The sequence below is a fragment of the Hypanus sabinus genome, chromosome 14 (genome assembly GCF_030144855.1).
Source record: "Hypanus sabinus isolate sHypSab1 chromosome 14, sHypSab1.hap1, whole genome shotgun sequence".
Taxonomy (NCBI): Eukaryota; Metazoa; Chordata; class Chondrichthyes; order Myliobatiformes; family Dasyatidae; genus Hypanus; species Hypanus sabinus.
The window spans coordinates 56617827-56641998 of NC_082719.1; the positions used below are offsets into that span (position 1 = coordinate 56617827).

General features: G+C 38.3%; 1 protein-coding gene across 2 annotated transcripts in view; it reads right to left on the reverse strand.

Annotated features, from left to right (window-relative positions):
• The window catches only part of LOC132404417 (zeta-sarcoglycan), a 452353-nt gene extending 438439 nt beyond the window's left edge, over positions 1-13914 (reverse strand). For both annotated transcript variants that reach the window (XM_059988548.1, XM_059988547.1), the window contains exon 1: positions 13714-13914. In XM_059988548.1, coding sequence (XP_059844531.1) covers positions 13714-13908 — 195 coding nt within the window. In that variant the 5' untranslated portion in view covers positions 13909-13914. The remainder of the gene's footprint in view (positions 1-13713) is intronic.
• Between the last annotated feature and the right edge of the window lie 10258 nt (positions 13915-24172).

A 24172-nucleotide genomic window follows, 5' to 3' on the forward strand; every position in this document is an offset into this window, starting at 1 on the left:
AAGTGTCAATTCCTCATCCACACTACCTAACTAGATCACTCTGATTTCATTGAAGGAAAGTGTAAATGATGGCATGAGTGAGATTTTCCCTGTGCTGGTAGCAGTGGGGGCAACTGCACGGCTATAATCTCACTAATGTTCTCCAGGGCGCGTTTGGTTTGCAAAATCTGTAAAAAAAAATAACACATTTCTCCTTATAGAAGTCTGCCTCAAACAACACAACCTTGATCACAGGGATAGCACAACAGTGACTATACTACCTGAGGTACTTAAGGGCAGCTAATCTGCCTCAAAAATTATTGCCCAACCTTGATTGATGTGTGATAGAGAGCATACAGACATACAGAATGACAGTGCCGTACTCGAGCTGCAACATGAAAAATCACAAAGCACTCCGATGGGTGATTAAGACAGCTCATCACCAGACCTGGAAACAATCTACAACTCTTGATGCCTACAGCACACTTATAACATCATTAAAGACCTGTCCCATCCTGGACACTGTCTGTTCAATCTCCTGCCATCAGGTAGGAGATACAGGAACATAGCCAAGGCAGTAAGTAAGGAAAGCAACTTCTTCCTGAGGGCTGTTGTACAGCTGAATAATGCTACATCCTGGCTTGCCAATGGCCTTTGAGTGCTATGGATAATTGAAGTCACTTGTTGCATGTAAATAATGGGTATTTCTTTTAATTAAGCCGTTCCACATCTCTTTTGCACGGACTGGAGCAGTACCACAATTTCATTGTCTTGAGCAATGACAATAAAATTCTATTCTTTTCTACTTGCTAGGTTACTTATGAGGAAGTTGATGGGTGCTGAATTGAATGAACACAGGGATATTTATCACGAAAGGATTAACACTCTTATTTCCTTATCAAGATACTGCCTGGGCCATTGCTCAGAAAATGAAGAATGCCAGAGTACTCATTACTTTTCTACCACTGAGCTAGATAGATTTTTGTAATTTGGGGAAAGCAAGGGAAAAGGGAAACAGGTGGGGATATGCATTTTAGGAAGAGCACCTATGATCTTGTTAAATGGCAAAGCTGGCTCAAGGGACCATGTAGCTAAGCTACTTTAATTTCTAATGATTGGCCTAGGTCCTGCAGCCACACCCAGAAAGTTTCCATGGAATAGATGACAGGAGCAGTGGAAACCAGCTAACAAGATCTAAGAGGTTGAATGGTTATCTTACTGAATAAATAAATTGGAGAACCTGAGTAGAAAGAAGTTTGAAGTAGAATGGGCGTATGAGTTTCAATGAATCCAGAAATATTTTTATGTTAAGTATAAGATTTCTATAAAGATACAACTGTTTTTTTTTCATCCTGGCTAATATACATGCTCTGGGCTACACCAACATGACGGACACTTAATAACACTCCAAAATTGTGAGCAGTTCTGGTCACCTAACTATAGGAAGGGTATGAGTAAGACTGAAAGAGTGCAGAGAAGTTTTACTAGGTGTTGCCGGGTCTTCAGGAGTTGAGTTACAGGGAAAGATTGAACAGGTTAGGACTTCATTCCTTGGACCGTAGAAGAACGAGGGGAAATTTGACAGAGGTTTACAAAATTATGAGGGGTATAGACAGAATAAAAATGAGTAGTCTCCTACTTAGATTAGGAGAGATAAGTATGAGCGGACATGGCTTTAGGGTGAAAGGGGAAAGGTTTAGGGGGAACATTAGGGGGAACCTCACTCAGAAAGTAGTGGCAGTGTGGAATGAGCTGTCATCTGACGTGGTAAATGTGGGCTCACTCTTAAGTTTTCAGAATAAATTGGATAGATACATGGATGGGAGAGGTCTGGAGGGTTATGGACTGGGTGCAGGTCAATGGGGCTAGCGAAATAAAGTTTTGGCACAGACTAGAAGGGCCGAATGGGCTGTTTTCTGTGCTGAAGTGTTTAGTGGTTCTAACAGGTCACTTATTTTCAGTGGGCATGCTTAGCAATTCTCCAAGAGCAATGCCATCAGACAACAAACACCAATTACTCATCCACCTTGTTATTTATCTTCTTCACTGACTGTGTGTCTTTGGTGTCATAAAAGTTATGCTGGCAGCCACAACACAACCATTTCCTTTCATTCTCTAGCCCCTCTCCTATGAAAGACTTTGGTATGAAATTGTGCACAAGAAGTAAGGAAGGTACAAAGGAAATTTAGTAGGTTAATTGAGTGACTGGGCAAATGGAGAATCATGTTGGAAAACACAAAATTGCCTATCATGGCAGGAAAATTGGCGAGGTACTGTGGAGCTCTGTGACATCTCAGTGTCCTAGTGTACTACGAGGGGTGATTGATAAGTTCGTAGCCTAAGTCAATTTTAGAAAACCTAGCACATTTATTTTTCCTACATTTACACACTTAGTCCAGCAGTTGTGGAGCATACGGATCCCTTCTTTGTAGAAGTCAGCATCTTGGACCTACAGAAATGGTCCACAGCATGGAGTGATAGCAGGAGATGAGTTATTAACTTCAAACTTTCAGCATAATCACTCAAAGAGTTGAACTGCATGTGCATGTAATGAGAGCTGTATAACTCATCTCCTTCTACTGTTGGACACAAACTTATCAATCACCCCTGCTGTGGACCACCTGGAGGTCCAAGATGCACTTGTTGCATGCACATGCAACTCAACTCTTTAAGTGATAATGCATAAGGTTTGAAGTTAATAACTCATCTCCTTTTACCTTAGGTCACAAACTTATCAATCACCCCTGCTATGGACCACTTCAACAAAGAAGGGATCCGTATGCTTCAGGACTGCTGGACTAAGTGTGTATATGTAGGAAGGGACTATGTTGAAAAAATAAATGTGCTAGATTTTCTAAAATTGACTCCTTCTACCTTAGGTCACGAACTTGCCAATCACCCCTCATATTTGCTAATGACTTTTTGCAATCGCTCCTCGTATTTGCTTTGGTAAAGCTGAGGGAATCTTACTTAATGCTGGAGCAGCTAAATGTAATACTATATCGGAGTAATGCGTCTGGTTACAAAGGAAACTCACAATACACATTAGGAGTACTGCATATAATTTTGGTCTCCTTATGAAGCATGCTAATGTATTGGAAACAGCTCACGGACTACTTTCCCAACTAAAACATGGAATTAATAGGATTTCCTCTGAAGGCAATTATTCAGCATTTAGAACAATCATGGTTGACCTGTTTGTAACAATAAATTTGCATTACCATCTGTCCATGGCCATTTTTCACCCCATTAGTTATCAGGAATCAATCTATATCTGCCTTAAAATATTTAAAGTCTCTGCTTCCACCACCCTTTAAGAAAGATTACCATAGATTCATGATTCTCTGAGAAAAATTTTTGCCTTATCTTTGTGACTCCATCTTAATGATTCCTTAATTCTAGATTTTCCCATAACAGTAAAGATAATCATCTCTCTATACACCCTATCAAGCACTCTCCAAATGTTAAGTGCTTCAATAATCTCACATTTTCCCCTTTCAAACTCTAGTGAATATCAACTGCTGAACAGGATAGGTTTATGTTAATGCAGATCAGATGTTACAAAAACAGTTCAGGCTTGTTCATACTTGGTACTGGAGCAGGCTACCTGACTGGCAGATCACAGTACATGCACTTGCAACACTGTGTGTCAGACAGAGTGGCCAGCAGCACTGGGGCTCCACAGGGGACTGTCCTGTCTCCCTTTCTCTTCACCATCTACACCTTGGACTTCAACTACTGCACAGAGTCTTGCCATCATCAGAAGTTTTCTGATGACTCTGCCAAAATTGGATGCATCAGCAATGGAGATGAGGTGGAGTACAGGGCTATGGTGGGAAACTTTGTCACATGGTGTGCGCAGAATCATCTGCTGCTTAATGCGGAATAGACTAAGGAGCTGGTGGTGGACCTGAGGAGGGCTAAGGCACCGGTGACCCCTGTTTCCATCCAAGGGGTCAGTGTGGACATAGTGGAGGATTACAAATAACTGGGGTTATGAATTGACAATAAACTGGACTGGTCAAAGAACACTGAGGCTGTCTACAAGAAGAGTCAGAGCCATCTCTACTTCCTGAGGAGACTGAGATCCTTTAACATCTGCTAGACGATGCTGAGGATGTTCTATGAGTCTGTGGTGGCCAGTGCTATCAAGTTTGCTGTTGTGTGCTGGGGCAGCAGGCTGAGGGTAGCAGGCACTAACAGAGTCAACAAACTCATTCGTAAGGCCAGTAATGTTGTGGGGGTGGAACTGGACTCTCTGACGGTGGTGTCTGAAAAGAGGATGCTGTCCAAGTTGCATACCATCTTGGACAATGTCCCATCCCATTCCATGATGTACTGGTTAGGCACAGGAGTACATTCAGCCAGAGACTCATTCCACCGAGATGCAACACTGAGCGTCATAGGAAGTCATTCCTGTCTGTGGCCATCTTTACAATTCCTCCCTTGGAGTGTCGGACACCCTGAGCCAATAGGCTGGTCCTGGACTTATTTCTATTTGGCACAATTTACCTAATATTATTTAATTACTTATGGTTTTATATTGCTATATTTCTACACTATTCTTGGTTGGTGCGACTGTAACGAAACCCAATTTCCCTTGGGAACAATAAAGTATGTCTGTCTGTCTGTCTGTTGCAAAGCTTATTGGTTTTATCCTGCTTGTAATTTACGTTATCATATCACATTATTTAAAAAATCTTTTTCTAGAATTTCATATTGGCTAATCTGACTCTGATTGCCTTCTAGTTGCCATCTTATAAGAAGAACGTGACTAACTTTGGCAGGATTCAGAAAAGATTCATTGAGATGTTGTTGGCACAGGAGGGCTTTTTTTAAGAGGAGAGCCTGGATGGGCTGGGACTATTTTACCAAAAAGGCTGAGGATAACCTTATGAGGATAAAATTATGAGGGTCATTGAGAAGATGGATGGTCACTGTCTTTTTCCCAGCACAAGGGAGTCTAAAATTAGACTTGGCTCCTTTTAAATTAAGAGTCTCAGCCCAAAACACTGATTGTTAATTCCCCTCAACAGATGTTGCTTGAGTTATAGAGTACCTCCAGGATTTTGTGTTTGTTTCTCAAGATTTCCAGCATTAAAGAATATAATGTGTTTAGGTACCTATAAAAACAAATTTTAAACAAAAACCAATTATGATTGAAATTAATGCTTTCATTGTATTTAGTATCTAAAATCTGTTTTGGCCCATGATTTTTGCAGAGTCCATGTGAATGAAAAAAAATGGCTTCACTGGGAGTTACACTGGAATGGTTATCATACTTCCACTGGACTCAACCATCTGCCATCTTTGGTTCTCTATATGTTAATTTTCATCTTTGCAGTCTAGTTCCAACAGCCTTTGAAAGGAACCATTGTTTTTCAGAGTTAAGAAGAAATGACTCTCAGCAGATTTAGATGTTTGTATTTCCTTGCATGTGGCATGCACACATTTGAAGTGTGTAAAATGCAATTGTACATATATGTAGTTTAGACTGGTGCAAGCTGTTACTAAAAGAAAATTCTTCTTTTATTTATACGCAGCATTGTAAATTCAATTTTAATTTGCAAATGATGATTATAGTGTTAATTGTACTGGCATTCATTATCCTATTTTATGCCCTTTCAATTTATTAAGTAGGATAAAGACCTATACAACATTTGTTTCCCATATCAGAATAGCGGCAACATAAATTGAATCAAGAATAATGCAAAATAGTATTTTCTACATTTCAATCAAATAAAGACTGATCTATATACTCCAGCCCCTTTGTTCATTCATCCTCCGTTACCCTTGATGTCCTAATCTGACAAAATCCCAGCCTCAGTTCTGACAATCCCAATTGATCTAGAGAGGACACATCATGTCTCCTTTGTATGATAAAGTGCATCCAGATTCACCCTTGGATTATCCTCCACTCTTACAATTAGTCTTCCTGAAACCAATTGCCAGATCCCTCCCATTATTCAGTTAAATTATAAAATAGTCATAGACTCATAGAATAGTACAGCACAGAAAAAGGTGTTTCAGCCCATCTCGTCTATGCCAAACCTTCAATCTGCCGAGTCCCATCAACCTGTACCCCAGACGATAGCCATTTTACCCATGTACCGATAGCAATTTCTCTTAAATGGTGAAATCGACCCCACATCCACCATTTGCAGTGGCAGCTCATTTCACATCCTCCATACCCTCTGAGTGAAGAGTCTCCGTTCATGTTCCCCTTAAACTTACTTCCTTTCACCCTCAACCCAAGACTTCTACGTTTGTAGTTCCAGTCTTACCTAATCTCAATGGAAAAAGCTTGCTTGCATTAACCCTGCAGTGTATTTAATATTTCACTAAAATTTGAGTAATATTGCAAACATATTGTTTGATTAAGTAGTTTTGTTTGTTTACATAATTCATTACGGGTTATATGTAATAAGTACATGAATAGCATAAGTCATCGTGCCACCATATCATATCTGAGCACCTCACTTAAAGGAAAGCAAGTAGACCTGTATCCCCGGCTCCCGTGTTTTTCTTTCAATTAGCTTTTGGAATTACAAAGCATAACCTATACTATCTAAACCCCTCATAATTTTGTGCACCTCTATCAAATCTCCCCTTAATATTCTACATTCTAGGGAATAAATTCATATCCTATTCAACCTTTCCCTAAAACTCAGGTCTTCAAGTCCCAGCAACATCCTTGTAAACTTTCTCTGTACCCGTTCAAACTTATTTATATCTTTCCCATAGATTGGTGACCAAAACAGGACACACCACTCCAAAAAAAGGTCTCAATAGAGTAGATATGGAGAGGGTGTTTCCTATGGTGAGGAAGTATAGGAACAGAGGACAGCACCTTAGAATAGAGGGACGTCTTTTTTGAACAGAGATAAAGAGGAATTTTGTTAGCCAGAGAGCACTGAGTCTGGGGAATTCATTGTCACAGGCAGCTGTGGAGGCCAAGTCATTGGGTATATTTAAGGCAGAGTTTGATAGATTCATGATTAGTTAGGACATTAAGGAATATGGGGAGAAGGCAGGAGATTGGGGTTGAGAGGGAAATAGATCAGCCATGATGAAATTGTGGAGCAGACTCAATGGGCCAAATGCCCGAATTCACTTCTTATATCTTGTGGTTTTATAAATTAGGCTTCACCAGCATCATAAAAAATTTCAACACAATATCCCTACTCCTGTATCTAATACATTGATTTATGAAGGTCAACGTGCCAAAAACATTTTTTACAACCCTATCTACTACCTATGGTGCTACTTTCAAGGAATTATAGACCTGTATTCCCAGATCCCTCTGTTCTGCAGCACTCTCTAATAACCTGACACTCATTGTGTAAGACCTATCCTGGTTAGTCCTCCCAAAGTGCAACACCTCACTGTTCTCTGCATTAAGTTGCATCTTCAATTGTTCCATTCATTTCACCTGCTGGTGCAAATCCCACTGCAAGATTTGATTGTCTTCCTTGCTGTCTACTATACCCACAATCTTGCGGTCATCCATAAATTTGCTGATCTAGTTTACCATATTCACATCCAGACCAATGATGTAGATAAAAAACAACAATGGACCCAGCATGGATCCCTGTGGCACACCACTAGTCACAGGTCTCCAGTCAGAGATGCAACCATCAACACCTACTCTCTGGCTTACTCTGTGAAGCCAATGTCTGATTTAATTTAATAGCTCATCTTGAATGCCAAGCGTTTGAACCTTTTTGACCAATCTCCCATGTGGGACCTTGTTAAAGGTCTTGCTAAAGTCCATGTAGATAACATCCTATGCAATGCCTTCATCAACTTTCCTAGTAACTTACTCAAAAAAGTTTGGTTAGACATGATTTACCATGCACAAAGACGTGAACAACATTAACTAACATTCAATCTTCAGGCACCTCACCCATGACTAACGATGTCTGAACTACCTCTAATAGGACACCTGCAATTTCTGCAGTTGCCTCCCATGGCATCTGAAGGAAAACACTGTCAGGCCCTGGGGATTTATCTACCCAAATTTACCCCAAGACAGCAAGCCATTCTTCCTCTGTCATCTGTGTGGAGTCCATGACCTTCCTGCTACATTGCCTCTCATCTCTAGATTCTGTGTCCATCTCCTGAGTAAATACAGATATAAAAAATCCATTTCAGATCTCCCCCATCTCTTTCAGCTCCACGAACAGAATACTATTCTGATATTCCAGAGGACTAATTTTGTCCTTTGTTATCCTTTTGCTCTTAATATATGTGTAGAAGCCCTTAGGATTCTCCTTCACCTTGTCTGCTAGAGCAATCTCATGTTTTCTTCAGCTTTCCTCCTTCAATGTGTTCTTGCATTTCTTATACTACTCAAGTACCTCATTTATTCCTGCTTACCTACTATGCACCTCCTTATTTTCCTTAAATAGGGCCTTAATATCGAAAGCCAAGGTTCCCTAAACCTGTTGTCTTTGCCCTTTATTTTAACAGGAACATACAAAACTCTGCACTTTCAAAATTTCATTTTCTCCCACTTACCAAGTAAACCTTTACCAGAAAACAACCCAATCTACATATGCCTGATTCTTCCCAATAACATCAAAATTAACCTTTATCTAATTTACAATCTCAACCCAAGGACCAGACCTATCTTTTTTTCCCCCATAATTACCTTGAAAGTAATGGCATTATGATTGCAAGATGAAAAATATTTCCCTACGCAAATGTTTCTCATCTTAGGAGATCTAGTATTGCACTCTCTCTAATTAGGATATCTATGTACTGATTAAGGAAACTTCCCTGAACATATTTGATAAGCTTTTTCTCATCCAGCTCTTTTACAGTATGGTCAATATGCATAAAGCTAAAAATCACCTACTATCACAACCTTATGTTTCTTGCAACAGTCTACAATCTCTCCACAAATTTCTTCCTCTAAATCCCTTGGACTGTTAGGCGATCTATAAGATAATCCCATGAACATGGTGATACCTTATTTCTCAGTTCTACCAATAAAGCCTCACTAGATGAATTCTGCAAACTGTCCAGACTGAGCAAGGGCATTTATAATTTCCCTGACTAGTAATGCCATCCCTCCCCCTTTAATCTCTCCCTCTCTATCACGTCTAAAAGATTGGAACCCCAGAACACTGAGCTGCCAGTCCTGCCCTTCCTGCAACCAAGTCTCACTAATAGCTACAATGTCATTATTCCATGCAATGATCCATGCCCTAAACTCATCTGCCTTTCCTATAATTCTCGAGTGTAAGTACCTTCCTGCATGTCCTCTCTATTAACCCCTCAGCATCCCGAATGATCTTGAGTTATTCCAGTTCCAGCTCCAACTCCTTAACATGTTCCCATAGGAGCTGCAGCTGAATGCATTTCTTGCTAGTGTAGTCATCAGGGACACTGGAGGTCTCCTTACCTTCCTACATCCTGCAAGAGGACCATTCTGGTATCCTCGCTGACATAAATATGCAATAAGAAATAAAGAAAGAATAAATTATGGAAAAAATATCTACTTATGGCCTATGCTTCTCCTTGCCAAAGCCTCAGCTCCCCACTCCAATACTGGCCCACTCACACAATGGCTGCTCTACTTAAAACTAACTGTATTTTTAACTGGTCCTTGCCAAGTGCCTCATTATGAGCAATCCAATGTCTCCTCGAGACTGCAGTGCATAAAATGCGCCAACTGACTGCACTTACTTCATTGAAACTCTTCCTCCCTCCAAGCAATCTGGTGCCTCTTTAAGACAGAGTAGCTTGAAATATGCCAGCTATCCCCTTTTGCTTCTTTTAAACTCTCACTCCCTCAAGCACAGCATCGATGAATTTTTTGGCAATGCAGTCTTATGAATTAATTGAATTAAGAAAATAAAAAGACCATTTTGGAATGAAAAAGAATGACTTAACTACAGCTACCTAGAACTATCAATCAGACACAAAGCGTATTGCATCTTTTTCTCCCAATGAGTAGTTTTTCACCGTCCTACTCATTTACTGATAGTGCAGCATTGAAGACTGTGGTAACATGGTGGATGAATTTATAAAGAAAGTCAGGTAATTGAGCATTGTCAATCAAAACACATGGAATAGATCTGAGCCTCTATTTGTCTTCCAAGCAGAAAATATCAAACTGTAATTGAACACAGCAATGAGGTGAGTAGTCATGATGACAAACTAGCTTTAATACTATAATGCCTTCTCACTGCTGTAGTCACTTCAGTCCTTTGAGACCAGGGTTTAATTTCTGTGATGTAGCCAAAAATTACAAAGCATTAAGCTCAGCCTGAGGAAAACTGAAGAATGTGTTTTATTTCCTATGTATTTGCTTTTTTTCATGAATTATTTCCATTATATATTTAGATTTCTTTATTAATTACTGCAATTATCTCACAGAATAAATGCATGCCTAACACACTGCAGTTAATTAATTTAAACCTTTTGATACTACAATTGCATTATACCTTTGAATTGACTGACCATAGTTTTATGCAGCCTTTTTTTAGTTATTCAGTTTGTGTCATTTCACTGTGTTACCTGGTAAGGACGTAAACAATGAGCCAACTCCTACATGATCTGATGGAAAAATGTATCAAGCAACATCTTTAGCTCCGTTAAAAATGACTGTATAATATCATTATGTTGCCATAGTATTCATCCATTTTCTTTGAATTTTTGAGTTGGGAATGAATTATTATTTAACATGTCTCAAAACTGGCATATTCTTTCATTACTGCATTCTGCATGGAGAACTAGTTTTAAATCCCCTTGAAAAGTGTCACTGGAATTTCTATGCAGCAGAGAAATGATTCTGCATTCTTCAAAAAACACCGCGCACTGCATTTTCTTACTGAGCATTACAAGAAGTATTATTAATTCTTTCAGTGCTTAGAATATTTATGCCTCAATATCATAAAAATGGATGGAATAAGTTTTATAGCTTCCTTATATTTTCTCTAATGAATGTGATTATACATCTTCTTAAGGGCTCTAAGGAGAATGAATTGACCTTGTACCTCTAAAAAAGGCATCAATCTACCTAACAAGATGCTTTAATAACCTTCTGTCATGCTAAATTGATTATTGTTGGTCCTATTTTCAAGATAAAATAAATTTAATTTCATTAAGACAAATTTAGTTTAAGATTTAGGAAATGGTACATTGAATCAAGAAGCAACAATGAATAGAAGGCCATTCAGCCCACCAAACCCATGTCAATTATCTGGAGAAAAGGTCTGTCAGACTCTTTCCCCTGTTCTTTCCTAATTTCATGCACAATTGTTTGTCTTAAATGTCTGATTAATTCTGCCTTAAACTATGATTGAGCCTGCTTCTTTAGAGCCTGAATGTATTAAATATCAGATCACAACAATTTTCTATATAAAAGTATTTCCTTACAAACTTGTATCTTATGCACATCACTTTAAATCTGTATATCTTTTGACCCAATTGAAAGAGCTTTACTCAAGGCTTACATATTTCAACTTATCATAGCCTCTATCAAGTCTCCTTTCAACCTTTGCTCTGAAGACGACAACCCCAGTTTCTGCACAATTTAACATTTAATGTTCTTCTACTGGGAGGTTCTACTTCTCAGTGCTGCCATCAGACATGAGGTACAGGAGCATGGACGTCCACACCTTAATGTTCAATAACTGCTTCTTCCCCACTGCAATCAGGTTCTTGAAATTACCTGAACCACTTTGACTGCACTTCATTTTCACTCTCACAATCTTGTACTAGTGTCTTTTTTATTTTTGCTACACTTGTGGACATGAAAGTTTATGTAATGCACATAAATTTAAGCTTATGTTAATTTATATCTGTCATATTTGTAAAATACTAATGTTGTTGCTGCAAATGCTAATCTTCATAGCATTTATACCCAATGCATGTATGACTATGACAAACCTAAACTTGATTTGACTTACAAAGCCCAGGAACTCATATGCATTGTTAACTTTATTCAAAATGTTTGAGAAAGAACATTTCAGTCTAAAGTATTAAATCGCAGATACAGGAAGTCTAAAATAAATAAAGTAAAATAATGCTGGAAATCACTCCATTGCTCCAAGAGTATCTTGCTAATGGTGCATTCATTTCCAATATTTTTTTCTGTTGCCTCTGCCACTACAGAGAACACCAACACGCAGCATTTATTGTTAAGTAAGTTATTTAATATTTCCTCATCAGCACATTTTCTTTAGGTCTACACTTGGTTTTTTGAAGGATTTCAAACATCCATGAAATTTTCATTCTGAAAATGCTAAGATCTTGCTTTAAATTACAAGTAATTTTGTGACGATTTGTGGAAGAGAGGAAGAACAACGTGAGCTACTGTCTGGCTCATGCCTTCAACCTTCATTTTTACTTTATTAACTCAGTTTCCACATTAAAACAAGACCATAACTGCTGCAGAATTTCAGAGTTGGCATTTATCGTCATGTGTGTTTATTTAATGATTTGTTAATTGTTAATTCAATGCCTAGCAACCACTCTGGAAGAATTAAAATAATGTTGATCCTATGATCCCATTGCAACATTAAGTAAATTCAACCTTCAGTTTCTTAAATAATCATTTTATCTTCTTTCACTTTTTCTTACATTTGTAATTCCTGTTGTTTTCTTCACATCTTATTGCTTCTTCTGAAACTGAATGGCCTTCAAATGGCCCATTCTAATTCATATAATTTCTTCATATCCTTTTGCTATAGCACACTGACACCATGCACCTCCAAGAATGCAGCAAAAGATTGCAGGTCCAACAAGATCAGAGTATTTGTCACTTTTTAGCAGTTTATATTCTGTTTAACTACTTTTTGACGTATATGAAATAACTCAGATGATTCGAGGCAACATTTGAACTGCTAAATTATATTGGACCAGAGCTGACAAATGGTTCATAGTAAACCACTGGCGTAGAGAGGGAGGACGAATGCATTCGAAATCTGATTTACATGCATCTGATCTCCAGCTCTGCTCCTGTATTACCATGGAATCCGAATGTGTCCTGTCAGTTTCTGAACCAAAGTACCAGATTCACCTCACAGCTGGCCCCTAAGCTTTGGACTAGTTACAGTTGGAGCATCATGCACAGCTCCCATCCATTCATTTATTCACCAAATTACCTTGATAAGGAAGGTTAAGACATGCCTTATCTCTTTATTTCACTGCATCTTGCTCACATTAATTAAAATACACATAATTAAACAGTGCCATGAGCTTTCAAATATTCTACTGATAAATTTACAATGCTCAGTTTTTTTTAAAATGTAATACAAATATTTAATTATTAACTTCTAATAAAACTATTTACAAACACCATGGACCATCAGAATAATCTGCAAGGCCTCCAACAGCACACATAATTATCAGAAGGTCATATAAGTGGTCCAGAAACAGGGGACTGGTTTGGCCTTCCCGGGTGTTGCATTAAGATCAGACAGGCAGTAGACAGAAGACATAAATCACAACATACATTATTATAGTAACAGTCACCTTTGTATACCAATCATTTTGTCTGCTGTTTAAAGACAATCAGCAAGAAGAGCACTAACTTTATCTTCTTCCCTTACATGCTCCTAAGTTAGAGGCAATCTACACAAAGGAGCAATTTCAATTGTCTTAAACTGTTTAAGATCAATGCATGCACTTGAAAGCTTTTCACTGTATGCGTTACAATTTCAATGTCTGGTGTACCAAAAATAAAAGTATTTCTGTAATCTTGGTGAGACAAGAACTTACCACTGAGAATTTCATGACTTTCAATATCCATATTGTCAATGCAAGATTGACAATCATTGTCACCATCAGAAGAAGCACAAAAAAGTATAGACACCGCTTCCGCCATCCATAAATTCCTACTTGATAGACTTGTTGATTTTCAGGTCTCTGCAGGTTATTGTGTTGTGTTGCCAAGATATACTGTTCCCTTGTCATCTGCAAAGAAAATAAAATAAAATTTACCAATTCTTATTTACTTATTAGCAATGGCTTTAATTCAGATTATTGCTAAATAACAATGTCAGGTTCAGGATAATTTACAGCTGAATTTTAAATAGCTTTGGGGTTATTAATTAAAGTGAGGATGTACTATGAGTGCAGATTTGCAAATTCAAAGCAAAGAAAATGAACTGTATTATTTATTTTTGAGTAATCAATAATTTGGCACAATATGTTCTCAATTTAAAGAACAATTAGAATAAAACACATATAATTTAGAACTGATCCCGGGAGTCCGCAATAACGGATAAGTATTTACAAATTTATGGAAAAGTAATGAGGAATAATTTCAGAAAACTTGATTGAATAATTCACTGGTACATCTCAGTTCACATCCTTATCAAATCCTTTTTCACTATCTCAAATATGAATCCAGCTTAAGTTTGTGTGATGTGTATTAATGAGCATCTTCATGAAAAGTGAGTACTGGTCATTTGCCTCGGTATTCTTTAAACACAACTATTCATCAATTTCTAACGTATCTTGTTTTCAAAACATTTAAGATTGTGAGGGTAAGTAAGAGAAAATATACAGATGCCGTAAATCTGAGGAACACACACAGAATGCTAGAGGAATGCAGCAGGTCAGGCAGTATCTAGGGAAAAAGTACAGCCGATATTTCGGCTCGAAACGTCAACTGTACTCTTTTGCTAGATGCTGCCTGGCCTGCTGAGTTCCTCCAGCATCTTTTTTGTGTTGCTAAGCATTTGAGACGGCTTGGATCTGGAGAGGATGACAAGCAAGGGAGACAAAAGGTTATCATGGTGAGTCAGGAATGTGGTTAAGATGCCAATCTGATCAACCATGATCTTATTGAAGGTTAACACAGACTTGAGAGGGTTATACCTTCAAATGAGTGACTATTAGAGGGATGGGGTGGCACAACAATGGTTTAGTGCTTGATCATAAAAAGTCCAAAAAGTAATTAAGTTGGTAATTGGTACATTGGCCTTTAGCAATTGGCCAGTGATGTTGTGGCAACCATATCAGACTTCAAGGTGAGTGGTCCCGGATTCGAATCAGCCAGCTCCTTGCAAGCTTTCGCTCTGTGCTGGGTCGAGAGATGAGCTAGCAACTTGGCCTCATAAAAAGCAGACAAAAATGCCAAAGAAACAGCAAGGTTGCCACCCGAAGCAAATGCAAGGCATGGGAAGGAATAACAGCAGCAACATTGGCTATTACTGGGAGGGAATTGGAACTTAAGTACATTTTACAGATGTACACAGTATTGCTGAGGTCACACCTGGTATGCTGTACATGGTTCAGTTCCCTAACATAGAAAGTAGATAGTAGCGTTGGACTCAGTCCAAAGGGGCAAGTTCCTGGGATTCAAGGGTGTTCACTCAAGAGAGGTTGAACTTGTATTCTTCAGAGCTTGGTAGAATGAGAAGTGATCTTATTAAAACATACAAGATCCTAAAGGATTTTGCAGAGTGGGTGTGAGATGCTTTCACTTCTGGAAGAGTCACAGACAAGGGAACATATCTACTCAATAAGGGAGAAGTTATTTATAACTGAAGTTCAGAAAACTGTATTTTTCTAAGAGGATAGCATATCCTTGGAATTCTCCACCCTGACAGTCGATGGAAGCCTGATCACTAGATGACTCTAGGGATGGAGACCCTTGAATCCCAGGAATATGCCCTGTAATTTCCCCACAAAGATTCTCAATTTTAAAGCTGTTAATTGTTTCCCAATCCGTCCTAGCCTGCAGAGTGGTTGAGCCCCATGTTAACCAAAGCATGAAGAGGAGACTCGGTCTCCAAGAAGACTGCACAGTGTCTTTCAGTCCTGATGATCAAAAACATTCATCTTAAGGTGGGCTGCTGAAAGAAAGTTAGGTAGCAGGTTCCCTCATTGCCTATTGTTTATTAGCTGTAGCTAAGTGTAACCAGTAGTCATAGTAAGCATCAAAGGCTTACTTTTTTCTTCTATTTTGAGGTTTTATTTATTTTAGCAGTGCTATGTCTATTTATTGCACTCCTGTGATCTTTTCAAATCTTTTTAAAAACTCATCCTAATTTACTATGCACTCAATTTGGTTCTTCTTACAATGCTTTCCACCCAGGCATAGAATTCAATTATCCCTAAACAGCATTTCATCTTTCCTTGATAGCATTGGCAAGAGCATTTTGTAGCCCAGGCTTCAGATTTCACGTGAGCATATGGCACATCTCCAGATTGCCTTCTCACACTGCCTTTCATATATAATTGATTCACTGCCTGTGTCATAACCACAGGTTCTCTTCCAGGTCTTTTTAACCAGAACTCCTGTCAAATCATACACACTGCTGCCTGCACCTTTGTCTTCCCTTCATGATCCCAATACATCTTCCGAGTTCAGGGATAATTACTCAGTCAATGAAAAGTAAAATTGAACAATCTGATCATATTAGTTTTCCACTGGATGAATGAGGTTAAATTTACCATTCAAAGTGGGAACATGTTTTTTTTTAAAAGCTGAAAGCTCAAATTTCTGATAACCAAAATAAAGCTTTTCAGAGCATCTATCAAACCAAATCACATCAACCCTTATAGAATGGTTAATGATATAGAATAATCGTGCTGAATGTATCAACTGCAATTGCCACAAGCAGCAAATTGTAGGTATCAAATTAAATGAAGCGATGGATATGGTAATAAACAATATTTACAGTATATAAAAAATGAAACAGTCAAACAATATACAGTTTCAGTGTTAAATATTAGTGCAAAATTCACAACTGAATAATAAGATTTTGAGAAGATTGTTGTCAATTCTAATTGTTTAACTTTGTAATGGCTATATGTTATGTTTCATTTTAAAATCCATTTTAGATGCATTTCCAAAGTATCGCAGTGCATCTATTAATAAAGTACACACACATTATATATAGACACACACACACGCAAACACAAAGGTATATACTGTATATAAATATCTTCAAGGCTGTCTGAGATTACCTGGAGAGACAGTAGCAAGCTGCAGAAGAACTGAGGCAAGTTCTCCAAGATGCATAGAACAACCTACCAGCCAATTTTCTTATAAAACTGCATAGCTGTGGACCTCAGAGAAATGACGCACTTTTAAAGGCAGAGGGTGGTCACATAACATGTTGATTTGATTTGATTTTTGACTGTTTATCGCTCTTTATACTATTTTTTTGATATTTAGAAACTTAGCATCCCCATTATGTTTTAAAGTGTCTTTGCTTAGCAGAATTTTTTTACCTGTGCGGAAGACCCCATTAATCAGAGAATTCCAGTAAGAATAAGACCCATTGACCACTAATTTCAGCATTCTATGGGTAAGGCAATTCCGAATGTAAATGGCTAAGTCACCGTGGATCCCACGCATCTTAAACTTAGAATACAGAACAGTGCAGCATAAATATAGGCCCTTCGGCCTACAATGTTGTGCTGACCTTTTAACCTACTCCAAAACTAGTCTAACCCTTCCCTCCTACATAGACCTTTTTTAAAATTTCACCCTTTTGCCTAATGTATCTGACACTACCACCTGCCCTGGCATACATTTCCACCTCTCACTGTAAAAATCCTACCTCTCACATCACCCCCACCCCTTATAATTTCCTCCAATAACCTTAAAAGTATGTCTTCTCTATGAGCAATAGCTGCCATGGGAAAATGCTGTTGGATGTTTATTCCAGCTATGCCTCCAATCATCTTAAGCACCTCTGTCAAGTAACTTCTCATCATCCTCCTCTCCAAAGAGAAAAAGACCTAGCATGCCCAAGCATTCCTTATAAAGCATATTCTGTAAACCAGGCAGCATCCTGGTAAATCCTTGGCATCCTCTATAAGCTTCTACATCCTTCTTATAACAAGATGAGCAGAACTGAATACAGTGGATTGTGGTTAGTTGGTTCATCAGTTAATTGGGGCAGCTGCTTATCTTGGACAGCATTTAAAGAACAAAAAACTTATTGAGAAAATAGGTAGGATCCCCTATGGTTATTTGGGACACTATGCCATTTAATTGGGGCAGGAGACTGTTGCCGAATAGTTTCTAACTAGCATCGGTTGCCTGTACGTGTGACTATTAAACACCCTTATCAATTCTCTTAGATATACCATGCTTAGAATGAACAGTTTTCAAATAATGATGATTGTATGTATTTGTGGATAACAGTGGAGCACCATCACCAAGGCTGTGTACAAGTAGGGTCAGAGCTGCTTCTACTTCCTGAGGAGACTGAGATCCTTTGGAGTATGCAGGCCTCTCCTTCTCATGTTCTAGCAATCTGTTGTTGCCAGTAAAGTCTTCTATGCGGTGATGTGCTGGGGCAATGGCATCAACAAGGTGATGCCAACAAGTTCAATAAACTGATTAGAAAGGCTGGCTTTGTTATGGGGTGAAACTGGACACACTGGAGGCTGTGGTAGAACAAAGGACCCTCTGGAAAATCCTGGCAATTCTGGACAATGTTTGTCAGCCTCTGCTTGCCACCTTGGTTGATCAGATGAGCAATTTTGTAATAGACTAATACAACTGCGCTGCTCCAAAGAGCACTATATAAGGTAACTCTTACCCTCAGCCATTAGGCTATATAATGAGTCAACCTGTAACTGGGGAAGTGATGACTCCCTCCTGTTAGACTGTTCAAGGTAACTTCATTTTTATTCTTCTTACTTCCCTTCTAATATTTATATCTATGCACTTGTAATGCTACTGTGACATTAACTTCCTTTGGGATCAATAAAGTATCTACCTATCTGTCTTATGTTCAGAACACAGTGATTTTTATCCCTGATAATTTGTGAGAAATAGGCATAAGACAATTGAGAACTCTTTTGCTCGCTGTGATTTCAAGAATTCAGATTTGGAAATGCCAGAAATGGCTGGAGTGAAAATGAAATGATTTTACTACTTCAACAAATTTGAATCCACGAAGAATTTGAAGGTATCAACAACCATCTTGAATGTTACAATGAAAATGAAAATTTGGAGGATGCATTGTCTGAAGGCAGTGTAATATCTGCACTAGGTGCTTGCACTGTTTTTGTCCATTTACAATCAAAAGAACACACTGTGTACACTGGATCAATTTCACTATTGATAAATATTAGGAACTAATATATTGTTTTATAGAACTACAGTAGTATTAGTAATGTTCTAATTGTGTTTCATTTCAATATAGTTAAATGATACTTTGTTTTCTCATATGCATTTTAACTATTTCCATGAAACCTCAGCTAATTGGGGCAGCCACTTAATAGGGCAAATATATACTGGTCCTGATGTGTCCCAGTTAACTAGAATTCACTATTCAATAATCCAAATCTGGTCTAACTGGAGTTTTATAGAGCTGCAATATTACCTCAATGCTCCTGAACTCAATCCAACTAATGAGTGCAAAGGTACCATATACTCTACTGTTTTAACCAACTTATTAAATTGTGCAAAACTCTTGAGGGATTGATCGAATTGGAATTCCAGGTCCCTTTGTGCCTCCACATTGCTATAAATTGTGCCATTAATCTCGTACTCTGCCCTCAGGTTCAACATTCAAAAGTGTATCATTTCACACTTTCCTTGATTGAAATACAACTTCTGCAACTTCTCAGCCCAGCTTTGCATACTGTCAATGTTCCACTGTAACCTACGACAATCTTCTTCATAGTCCATCAATCTTTCTGTCATCTGCATACATTAATCCACACATTCACTTTAAGGACCTCCCAGATTCCAGGCACATTTCCTCTTTATCCTTGATCAACACCACCTTCACTCTAGTCATCCTTTGTTCTTCATGTAAATGCAGAACACCTTTCAGGTTGTCTTAATCTTATTTACCAAGGCCTTCTCATGCTTCCTTCTAGCTCTCCGAAGTTCATTCTTAAGCTCCTTCCTGGCTATCCTCTAACTCTCAAGATCCTGTTTGATCTTTGCTTCTAAACATTAATTATGCTTCCTTCTTCCTCTTAATTAAATGGCTCACCTTGTCTCTGCCTCAAAGGGACAAACTAATCCAGAGCTTCATACAAGTGGTCCTTTAAAGATCTCTATATTTTCATTGTCCATCTGCTCCCAATTTATGCACCCAAGCCCATCGCCAATTAAATACTTCCCAATACCATCTGGTCCTATCCTTGTCCAACGGTATGGTAAAGGTCAGGGTGTTGAGGTCACTGTCTCTGAAATGCTCAACAACCAAGAGATCTGTCTGCTGTCTAGGTTCATTCCCTGTCACTGGATCCAGTATGACCTCTCCTCTAGTCGGCCTGTCCACATATTGTGTCAAGAATCCTTCTTGGACATATCTAACAAAATCTGCCCTATCTAAACCTCCTGCGCTATGGAGATGTGAAAAAATATTAGGGAAGTTGAAGTCACCCATGACAACAACACTACTATTTTTACCTACTAATCTGTTTCTTAGTGTCCCTGTTGATAGTGCGGAGAGGGCTATAGAATACTCCCAAAAGAGTGTGATTGCTCCCTTCCTGTATTTGACTTCCAATCACACTGACTCAGTAGACAATCCCTCCAAGACATCCTCCCTTTCAGCTATAATACCAACCTTGATTAGCAATGCCACACCACCTCCCTTACCTCTCTCCCTTTCTCTTTTCGCTATCTAATTCTTAGAACATCCAGCAGCCTTGTGATAGTCAAGTCTCTGTAATGGCCACTATGTTGTAGCCCCATGAACTGATCTATGCTCCAAATTCCCACCCTTGCTCCTGATGAACTTGAAGCATCGAGCATCACCTTTATTCCTGATACTTCTCGCATTAAAGTAAACACACTTGAACCTATCGCATTCACTGCAATTTTGTCCTATCTACTACATATCCTTCCCCACAAGTTCTGCAGATGGTGTACTTTCTTACACAGCAACTGCTCCATCATCTACGCTGGTGTCCATCCCCCTGCTAAACTGCCCACAACAGCTCTGGAAAATCACCCCATTGAGGATATTCATGCCTCTCGAGTTTAACTGTAATTTGTCTCTTTTGTACAATAAACTTACCATGAGGGACCCTGTCAAAAACCTTACTAAAATTGACATGGACAACATCCACTCTCTACTTTCATCAATCACCTGTTATCTCCTTGTCAAACTCAGTTGAAAGAGTGAAATCTGACATGCCCTGCACAAAACCGTGCTGACTGTCCATAATGGTTTCCTAAATGCTCATAATTCCTGACCCTACAAATACCCTAGAATAGCTTCCCAACCACTGATATGAGACTCACTTGAATATCCTTATTTTCTTTCATAAAAAACAGTAAAATATTGTGCTGACGAACTGGACTGATTCTCTGCTGAATCACTGCAAGAGCCAATACATCATTCACCATCCCGGACCAGTCTGCTACCTTAAAAAGGCCACTGGCCACATGATCAAAAGGCCTCATCATCAACTAGAGACACAAGCACAATGGACAACTGTCTTGCTTGATCACCTCAGGAAATCAAGCATGTCGTGAAAAGCAGTTCATTTTTATCAATGAAATATAATTTACAAAGAGGCAGTGAAAGAAGGCACATTTCAAAATGACATGTAGTTGGATTATTCATATTCCATAACAGCTTGTTAATCTATTTGAATAGTATTGAATGGTAGAGAGCACTCTTTCTGGGTCAGATGTTGGCTAACTATCTGTAAATTTCAAGCACTTTCCCGTATTTCATATCCTCAGTAAATGCATTTGAGATACCCAATTTGTGTTGCTTATTTAATACTGCAACATCTCTGAATAAAATGTTCATTTAGTTTTTGCTGTGTACAAAATATTACCTCAGTACTAAATTATTTAAATCAATATTTACAAAATGTATTATTTACATTTTGTGTAATTATATTAGCTGATCAGACAGAACGATGACTAGTTTGGGAGATGTACTACTCATACTGTTTATGCTGAGCTTCCAGTAAGTGGCATTGACTCTCACATTGCCATGCCAAAATGCTTCTTCTCCATGTCCTGCCATCAACCAGAGATTCTGACAAGATAGTCCGGAAATTCCATTTCTTTCCAAAACGGCTCTGAAAACATCCAGGAATCTTTTACTTCTATCCACTTCCAGATTCGCACTGTGCCAGACCTCAGAATACAGCAACTGTTTTCAGAGCTTGGTGTCAGGCCCACCCATTAAAAATTGATTGAGTGCAATTATAGCGTCAGTGTCAGCCCTGGGGGAAGAACCTGATATCAATTTCTCTATCCTGTCGATGGATTTGAAGGCTTTAGATGGTATCCCTCCAGTACTTTGTGGTCCATGTCACATTTAAAGTGTATGTTAAAGATTCTACAGAACTATTGGATTATGTGACTTGTCTATTTTTTGACAAGTATCAGGAGGATAGCCCAAAAGGTCTCTATCATAATGTTTTAGTAATTTTAAGAAGTAACTACCAGATGCTGCATTACAAGAGGGAGACCTAAGACTTTTAAATAAGGAGTAGGGAGTGAAATAACTAATAGGCTCTAAAGTTCACACGATTGCACTTCACATTATCTGAAATGTGTGTTTGATGATTTGTGAAGTGATAGGAACCAAATTACAGTGGGTTGAAAAATAAATGCATGACATGAAGTTAATCTCCTGACCAAGTATGGCAATGCTTTCAGGAAATACAGCAGTAGGAGCAAAGTAATTTGTACTCTGGTGCATTTTAAAAAACTGTCCAAGCCTGACATTTCACAAGAGTAAATTGCCAGAGCTATATAAACAGGTAATCTTTAAGAGTTTTAAAAACAACAATACTCATTTATTTCTGTTATTCTGCTATGGTTTCTTGTAAATTCTAAAAGCAAGTTTTCATTTGCCATTCTCACCTCTAAATCAATAACATTCAGTGCATAAATATATTAGACTTCCTACAGAATGGCTGTTTTTAGAGAGCTATACCCGGAACAGAAGATATTGTTTATGTTGGACTGCAACTACAGATCATAAGCCTCAGAAAAGAATGTTATGTCCCTACCTAAAAAGGGAGAAAAGCAAAAGGTATGACACCTTCAAAATATTACAAATATAAAAAGTAACATCCCTTTCATGTTAAATTTCTAAATGTGTGGATGATGCCCAGCGGGGGCAATAACAAATTCCAGATGGACATTAACAAATTCACACAACTGGCAAATAGTCAGTAATTATGGTTCAACACAGAGTACAAGGTGATACATTTTGGAAGGGAGAACATAGAGGCCACTTAATACTTGATCAATGTGAGTTATGGTGAAGTTGAGGAACAAGACAATCTCAATACAATAATATAAGTTAGTAAAGAACTAAAATATAAATCAAAGAAAGATGGGGGCGATGAAGAATGTACTTATTTCCAGAGGAGCAGAAATGGATTGCTGGGCTTGAGCTTATTGAGAAATTGGGTAGTCTGAGACTATTTTCCCTGGAGCAAAGGAGCTGAAAGTTATCTTTACAACCAACTGCATGTGGGCATATAGGTTGGGTGAATAGTTATGGTCCAAAACTAAAGGGAATAGCTTATGGTGACAGGAAAAGTTTTAAAGGGAATTAAGCGGCAAGATTCTTACACAGAGTGTGATAGGTATATGGAGCAAGCTGCTAGTGCATACATTGGAAAGGTTCAGAGGGAATACATTAAAAGTTGTTATTGATCCAGTTAGATTGTACTTGAGAAGTTCCCTCCTCTTTCCCTTCTCTATTTCCCACTCTGATTTCTTACCACCTTCTTCTCCTTCGTGTAAATGGTGTTTGTCAGACCAGCATAAGGTGCATCACTGCCACCTACTGATCTGGAGTGTGGAACAAAGAGATAGGAAGCGCACCAATTAAATTGCACCCCTCCCCCCAAAAAAAACCTCAAATAATATCAAAAAGATCTAACGCTTTTCAGAAAATCAAATACGCACTTATATATATTACAATGGTAGCGATATCCTAAAAAAAATTCCTTGCTAAGCTATGTCGGTCCCAAAGATCTTGATTTAGATTTAGCAAGTACATATTTCCTTTGTACCTCATAGGAGCTGAATTGTTTCTTGACAAGTGGACTTCCAGCAAAGGTTGACATCACGTACATTAATTCTGAACAAAGAATTATTCAAACTAGTATGCCAAATACATAAACATTTAAATATAACTTCTTTCCTCTTTTTACACTAGTTGAATTCCCACTATCCTCAATTATTGTGTGTGTGTGTATATATGTATGTCCCAACTTTTTTACCATAGTGATTGAATAGACTTTTTAATTATGGCTT